At 62.0% G+C, this 7,671-nt stretch overlaps 1 protein-coding gene across 7 annotated transcripts; it reads left to right on the top strand.

Moving 5' to 3' along the window:
• Window positions 1-21: 21 nt before the first annotated feature.
• LOC111542313 (AP-4 complex accessory subunit Tepsin) lies at window positions 22-7,298 on the top strand. Of its 7 annotated transcripts, none has more exons than XM_026450092.1 (9): window positions 22-1,398; window positions 1,663-1,741; window positions 1,876-1,947; window positions 2,842-3,251; window positions 3,287-3,534; window positions 3,687-3,800; window positions 3,902-3,980; window positions 4,881-5,015; window positions 6,102-7,298. In XM_026450092.1, the coding sequence occupies exons 3-9, from the start codon at window positions 1,878-1,880 to the stop codon at window positions 6,648-6,650; spliced, it is 1,605 nt and encodes a 534-aa protein (XP_026305877.1). In that variant the 5' UTR covers window positions 22-1,398; window positions 1,663-1,741; window positions 1,876-1,877; the 3' UTR covers window positions 6,651-7,298. The 7 variants fall into 7 exon arrangements, with proteins under 7 accessions (XP_026305877.1, XP_026305878.1, XP_026305880.1 ...); XM_026450093.1 differs by having other exon boundaries at window positions 2,848-3,251; XM_026450095.1 differs by having other exon boundaries at window positions 2,848-3,051; window positions 3,360-3,534.
• The last annotated feature ends 373 nt before the right edge of the window (window positions 7,299-7,671 follow it).

Genomic DNA, 7,671 nt, shown 5'->3' on the forward strand with positions numbered 1-7,671 from the left:
TTTTGTATTTTTAGTGGAGACGGGGTTTCACCGTGTTTGCCAGGATGGTCTCAATCTCCTGACCTCATGATCCGCCTGCCTTGGCCTCCCAAAGTGCTGGGATTACAGGCTTGAGCCACCGCGCCCAGACCAAGACAAGTTTTCTTTAGTTAAAACCTGAGAGGCGCCCCCAGCCGACTGTGGTCAGAAGCCCTTTCTCTTACAGACTGAGAGTGTGTATTGGTGTTAGGGTGAGGGGCTCATCAGAAGCTCGGAATGTTTATGTGTGTGGAGCAGCTCATGGCAGGGTTGGAAGGACGGGAGGTTATCTTGGGACAGACATCTTGCCAGCCCGGAGGTGGGTTTTCTCAAAGCTGGTGTCTTCCCGGCCGGAGGAGGGTTATCTCGGGCTGGCATGTCTGGTGGGGGAGGAGTTTGGAGTGTTTCTGGTTGGAGATGTTATTTGTAGTTTGTGGTTGCACTGACTTTAGCCATTAGGCTGATGCCCTTTGGATTTAGGCGGTTTTTGGTTAAGATGACCTTTAGAATGAGAGGCTTGTCCGAGATGGTCATGTTCCTGCTGTGTCACAGAGGAGGGCCAGCGCGAGGTGGCAGGCGGGTGCCCTGGGCTCCTGCGGGAAGATGGCAGCTGCAGGGGGTCAGTTTATCCAGCCACTGACTCAGCTTGCGGCTGCCATCCTGGGCCCAGAGACAGCCAGGGGTGTCGTCTGCGAATCACAGGGCCAGCCTGCCAGGGTGGAGACAGGCAGCCAAGGGGCGCGAGTGGATTCGTCTGTGACTGAGGCTCTCCAGGGGTTCTCAGAGGCGCGGCTCTCAGCATGAGCCCTGAAAGGATGCCTCGGCTCCCAGTGCAGGCTCAGGGGGCCCTGGGGCCGGAAGATTTAAGGAAAGAAGTCCCAGTTCACCGTGAGAGGAACTCTCAGGGCAGGGGAGCCTGCGGCGGCTGAGACTGGGGATGGGTGGGTCCAGGTGGAGCTTTCAGGCTGTGATAAAAAGGCTGGTTTCTCCCTTCAGGCCCCTGGTGCACCTGGGGCAGGGAGAGTGGGCTGCGGGGAGGCCACACCAGCTCAGGCACCAGGGGTTGCCAGCCCTGGGGGAGGCGAGGTGTTTGCGTGGAGACTCGCCTCTGTGGGGCATGGGTAGGGGAGCCGAGGGTCTGCTCTGGTGTGGTCTCTGCAGGGTCCTGGAGGAGGGCGTGCCAGTGGCCGTGACAGAAGGGCCCGGGTGGCGGGAACTTGCCACCCCGGAGTGGGTCCAGTTCACCATGTTCTGCAGGGAGCAGCGGTGCCAGGCTCAGCCCTGCCCCCCACTTGCCTTTTATGTTCTGCAGCTTTTGCGGGGCCCCCAGATCCTCTGCATGGGAACAGCTTGTACCAGAAGGTTCGGGCGGCCGCGCAGGTGAGCCCAGGAGCAGTGTCGCTCTGCGGGGTGCCCTTCCTCCTGTAGAGGGGCAGGACGGGGGCCAGGATGTCAGCTGGGGGGTTTGCAGTTCTCCTGCCCGGGACCCCTGCCTCTGCTCCTTGCTGGTGGACACAGAGCCTGTGTCCAACTGAGTGGCTCAGGAGAAGTGTCCGGGGGACAGAACAGAGCTGATAAGAGTGGCAGGGCGAGTACAGCAGGCCCCGGCATGAGGACGCTGAGGGCCTCCGCCTCCCCGTGTAGGACTTGGGGAGCACCCTGTTCTCGGACACCGTGTTGCCACTGGCTCCCTCCCAGCCTCTGGGGAACCCGCCTGCCACAGGTAGGTGACTGAGGGGACTGTGTCCAGTCCCAGCACCGGGTTTCTGCCTCCCCGAGTGTCCTCGGCGTCTCTGCCACCCATGGGCAGGGCCGATGGTGGGGGCCGACTTGCTGCTGACAGAGGCCCCTCTGCAGGCATGGGCTCCCAGGCCAGGCCGCACAGCACCCTCCAGGGTTTTGGCTACAGCAAGGAACATGGCCGCACGGGTGAGTGGAAAGGGCCTGCATGGGCCCCGGCATCTCAGGGTACAGGGATGAGGAGGGCGGTGGGGGCCGGACCATGCTGCCCCACCTGGTAGCTGCTGCCCCCCGTCTCCTCCCCTACACGGCCTCAGCCCTTCCTGGGGCTGTCCCCACTGCTGCCGTAGGGGTGGGGCAGGTGTGGCCAGGGCTGCTTTACGGACAGGCGAGAGAAACCAGGCTGAGCAAGAAGTCAGGGCTGGGCCCCATGGCAGGGGTGAGTCCCACTCCGAGAGGGGCTGAGGCTGTGCCCCTGGCTATAGTGTGAGTAACTCAGGCAGTCCCGTGTGGAGCTGTTACAAGCTGAGGCAGTGCCAGTGGACAACTACTTGTTAGCGCCAGAAGAACCACAGGTGGCACCACTGCCTGCAGCTGGGAGCCAGCCCCCGGCCCAGCTGTGCCCTGCTGCCAGGCCCCGGGCGGTGTCTCGCCGCTCACCGTTAGGCTGTGTCACACTGTCCTGCACGCAGCCCGGGGCTCCTGCTGACACTTTGGTGTGGGGGCACCTTCTACAGGGAGCTCACGCGGGAAAGGCCGGCCCCTCCCCAAGCCCTGGACACACCTCCCTGAGCCAAGGCCGAGCCCAAGCCCCTTAGGACACCCTCACCCCCAGAGGACAGAGCAGAGGGACAGAGGCATAACTGCTGTGAGCCGGGGTGTCCAGGCCCCTGGGCGTGGGAATGCCAACGTGGAGTCCACCGGGAGCTTCCAGAGGGCCTGGGGCCCACCCGGAGGCCTCCCTACCTGCAGCGTGTACCCCGACCTCCCCAAGCCTGAGCAGGGAGCCCATGCGGGCACCCCGCTCCCAGAGAACGTGGGTGGGGGCCGCACTGGGCGGCCGTCCCATCTCCCTCTCCTCAGGTGCAGGCTCGGCAGGCGAAGCCTTCCTCTCCACCATCCAGAAGGCCGCAGAGGTGGTGGCCAGCGCCATGCGCCCCGGGCCCGAGAGTCCCAGTACCCAGAGGCTCCTGCCGCGGGGTGACACCTACCAGCCTGCCACGATGCCTTCAGCCAGCCACGGTCCCCCAACCCTGGGGAACCCACTCCCCGGGGCTATTCCAGGTCCCCGAGGTATCGAGGCGAGGGCTCCTCCCCTTGGGGTCTGGGTCACTCCTTCCTGTCACCGCTGGGGCTTTGCAGCCATGGAGGCAAATCCCAGGGCCTCCCACACAGCAGAAGGGGACGGGACCCGAGGTGGAAGCAGATGCCCACTGGGGCTGGTGTTTGCTGAAGCTGGAGCCAAGGTGGCCACCCATCCTCAGCTCAGGACTCAGTCCCCAAGGCCTTGGTCCCCAAGGCCTTGGTCCAGGGCCCCGGGAGGTGGGCATGGGGCTGGCCTGAAGCCCTGGGGATCTCACGGGCCATCCTGTTTCCTCCAGCCGTGAGGCATCAGCCTGGGCAGGCCGGAGGGGGCTGGGACGAGCTGGACAGCAGCCCCAGCTCTCAGAATTCCTCCCAGAACAGTGACCTGAGCAGGGTCTCAGACTCGGGCAGTCATTCCGGCAGCGACAGCCATTCAGGGGCCAGCCGGGAGCCAGGCGACCTGCCAGAAAGGTGAGTGGGAGCCGCTGGATATGCAGGAGTGGTCTCGGAGCCACCACACCACCCCCCTCCCAGCGCGGCTCCTCTCCAGGTTCTCCCCAGGGTGAGGCAAGGGTGGGGGCACGGCCCCAACTCACCCTTGACCTGGCCATTCCCCCTGGCAGGGTTGAGGTGGTGGCCCTGAGTGACTGTCAGCAGGAGCTGAGCTTGGTGAGGACTGTGACTCGGGGACCACGCGCCTTCCTGAGCCGCGAGGAGGCACAGCACTTCATCAAAGCGTGAGTGCGCCCGGACCCGCCCGGCTCTGCCCCAGCCCCAACCCTGGGCGAGGGAGGAGGGGACGGGCCGCACTCACCACCCAGGTGTCCCCTCTGTGCAGGTGTGGACTGCTCAACTGTGAGGCTGTGCTACAGCTGCTGACCTGCCACCTGCGTGGGACCAGTGAGTGCACGCAACTGGTGAGCTGCGCATGCGGGCGGGAGGGCGTGACTGTGCGCATGCCTGTGTGCGGACGTTCCTCTGTGTGTGTGTGTGCGTGTGTGTGCTTGTGTGGGCATACCTGTGTGTGAACATTCCTGTGTGTGCGGCTATGCATGTGCACATGCCTGTGTGTGTGCGTGTGCCTGTGTGTGTATGCCTGTGCATGTGTGCGTGTGTACGTGACTTCATGTGTGTGGTTGTGTATGTATGTGCCTCTGTATGCGTGCACATGAAAGTATGGACACGCGTTTATGTTGCAGGGGCATGCAGAGGAATGAAGGTAAGGCGATCAGGGCAGCAGGTCATGTGCTTCTCGCTGGGGTCTGTCCAGGAGCCAGGGAGGACATGGCTCTGGTGTCAGGGAGCTGGGGTGTAAGGCAGTGAGGACAGGGCTCTGGTGTTCTGGAGCTGGGGTGTAAGGCGGTGGGGACAGGGCTCTGGTGTCTGGGAACTGGGGTGTAAGGCAGTGAGGACAGGACTCTGGTGTTTGGGAGCTGGGGTGTAAGGCGGTGGGGACAGGACTCTGGTGTTCTGGAGCTGGGGTGTTAGGTGGTGGGGACAGGGCTCTGGTGTTTGGGAGCTGGGGTGTAAGGCGGTGAGGACAGGGCTCTGGTGTCTGGGAACTGGGGTGTGAGGCGATGAGGACAGGGCTCTGGTGTCCGGGAACTGGGGTGTGAGGCGATGAGGACAGGGCTCTGGTGTCTGGGAACTGGGGTGTGAGGCGATGAGGACAGGGGTCTGGTGGAGCTGTCCCTGGTGCCTCCTGACACTCTGGTCGTTGAGGAGGAGAGAGAATAGGGAGAGAGATGGCCAGACAGGCCTCCCTGGCATGGACCTGCTGCCCCATGGGTGCTGATGTCCCCTCCCTCCGTCCGCAGAGGGCCCTGTGTGCCATCGCCTCCCTGGGGAGCGCCGACCTCCTTCCCCAGGAGCACATCCTCCTCCGCACCCGGCCGCGGCTGCAGGAGCTCAGCATGGGCAGCCCGGGACCTGTGACCAACAAGGCCACCAAGGTGGGCAGCTGCAGAGTACCACACACACCGGGGTCCAAGGGTACAGCAGGGCATACACTGCAGTCCATGGCCACCCTGTCCCTGCCTGGTGCTTGGTCAGCCCTTCCCGGACCCCCCCTCCCGAGTCCCTGTCCCGCTGGCAGAGGGAGCAGCAGTGAGTCAGGGTCCTCACCTCCCCACTCCCTTCCTGCCTTCCACCCCAATTCCGCAGCACTCACAGTACACTGGCCTCTACCTGTTCCTGGAAGCCCCCAAACTCCTCTGCCTTAATGTTCCTGCCCTTGTGTCTCGGCTCACACCCACCTCTTCCAGGAAGCCCTCCCTGACTGCACATGCAGTTTGCCACCCATGACCCAGCTCATGCTCAGCTCCCAGGCTCCGGAGGGCAGAAGTGGTTCCATTGATCTCTGTGCACTTGAACACTCTGAACTGCCTGGAGGCTGCTGGAATCACACTGGGAGGCCTCTCTCTGCTACCAGGCCCTGGCACCCTCCCTCTGCCTGTGGACACCCCCAGCTTCTTTCTTCCTGCCTGTGGACATCTCCAGCTTCTTTCTTCCTGTTTTCTCCCTGGCTGCTGGAAACACAGGTCCTTAGTCACCCATCTCCAAGTCGTCCTTATCTAGCTCACCTTTCAGTCAGAGCGACAAGTGAGCCTGGGGTTTGCACCACTGCAGGCGAACCTCATAGTGGGGTTTCTAAAACGGGCGTGCTGGAAGAACCCTGCGTCCAACAGCTGGAAACACCCAGATGTGCCGGGCCACGTGTGTTCACTCCCTCCAGCAGTGCCTGGTGGGTTATGACGGGGAGGGTGTCCATTGGTATAGTAGTGAGTGAAGAAACAAGATTTGAGGTGTGTGTGTGACACCTGCCCCCTGTCGCCAGCACCAGCCCAACAGCTGCTCTCTGGGATGACAACTGGGTGCACTGCTCCAGCCCCCTCCTGGCAGCCGGCATCCTGCCCAGAGCTGGCCCTGCCCTCTGAGTGGAGGAACTGAGGAGGTCCTAGGGAGAGGCGGGCCCTGGTCCCCACAATTTCCAGGGTTGCATAGGAACATCCCTGGTTCCTCCTTCCTTCCTCTTTCAGATCCTGAGGCACTTTGAGGCCTCCTGTGGGCAGCTGTCCCCTGCCCGGGGCACCTCAGCCGAGCCTGGCCCCACAGCCGCCCTCCCAGGTCCATCTGACCTGCTGACCGATGCTGTGCCTCTTGCTGGGAGCCAACTCTTCCTCCAGCCTCTGAGTTCAACCGCAGTCTCATGCCAGAGCCCTGTTCCCTCATCTGGGATGCCGCCCAGCCCTGTGCCCACCCCACCCCCGGATGCCTCCCCCATTCCAGCCTGCGGAGACCCCAGCAAGGCCAAGGCCAGACTGGCAGAAAGCAGGGGGTGGGGACCTGAACAGGTCCTAGGGGGCACAGACAGCCCAAAAAGAGGCCCCAGCAACTGTGCGTGGAGCCGCGACTCCTTGTTTGCTGGTATGGAGCTGGTGGCCTGCCCCCGCCTGGTAGGGGCCGGGGCTGCTGCAGGAGAGTCCTGCCTTGATGCTCCCCGAGCCCCCCAAACATCGTCCCAGAGGACAGCAGTCAAAGAGCCTCCTGGCTCAGAGCCGTCAGCTTTCGCGTTCCTGAATGCCTGACCCGATGGCCTGGCCCTGGAGTCGTCAGCTTCAGTTGCTGCCTGGGGGGCTCTGTGCTTCCTGAGCAGCCTCAACCGCAGCTGCTACAGTCTCCAGGCAACTTGACCTGAGAGGAGGACCCTAGGGCTACCTCAGTTTCCCCCATCTCCTCTGCCAGAGGCTCTGGCTATTTGGACTTGAATCCCTACAAGGGATAGGCAGGTGGCAGGGCCTCAGAAGTGTTGATCTCAGGGGTCCCAGGGGGCAGCCCCTGCTTGTCTTGCCCTCAGACATGAGATTTCTTGTGTGAATACGGAAGCGACTACCAGGTTCTTTATTTCATTTTGATCTCAGCTCCCTCCTTCCCCAGGAGGTCATGAGTAGCAAGCCACCGCCTCCCCATCCCTTCGGGGTGGGCTGGGGGCTGAGGCTGGGTTTGGTGCACGTGGGTTGAGGGTGTCTTGTCCGGGCTGCCTTGTGCTGTCTGGTCTTTGACCGTTTCAAGTTTCAGATCCCCACGTGGACTTTCCCTAGCTCTCCCCTGCTCCTTCATGGTGTAATTGCTTCCTGCACACGAAGCCTCTGATTGGAGCCTCTGGTCATCTCAGAAGAACCTTCCGAGAGCGCTGGGGTTTATGCGTTCTGAATAAACACTACTGTTTACACGAAGCTGGGCCATTTATTTTTCTTCTTTTGTGTATGTGCATTTTAATAAAAATGCCATCAATAAGGGGCACACACAGGACTGCTTTCCTCAGAGCAGGGACCGGCGCTGCTCCTGAAACGTGTGGTAGAACCCCCCAGTGGCACTATTCTTGCAGTTAACCTTCATGGCAAGGTTTTAAACTATGAGACTCAGTTTGTTAAATAAATAATAGACTATGTGGCCAGGCGCGGTGGCTCAAGCCTGTAATCCCAGCACTTTGGGAGGCCAAGACGGGTGGATCACGAGGTCAGCAGATCGAGACCATCCTGGCTAACACGGTGAAACCCCGTCTCTACTAAAAATACAAAAAAACTAGCCGGGCGAGGTGGCGGGCGC

The sequence above is a fragment of the Piliocolobus tephrosceles genome, unplaced genomic scaffold (assembly GCF_002776525.5).
Source record: "Piliocolobus tephrosceles isolate RC106 unplaced genomic scaffold, ASM277652v3 unscaffolded_12403, whole genome shotgun sequence".
Classification (NCBI taxonomy): domain Eukaryota; kingdom Metazoa; phylum Chordata; class Mammalia; order Primates; family Cercopithecidae; genus Piliocolobus; species Piliocolobus tephrosceles.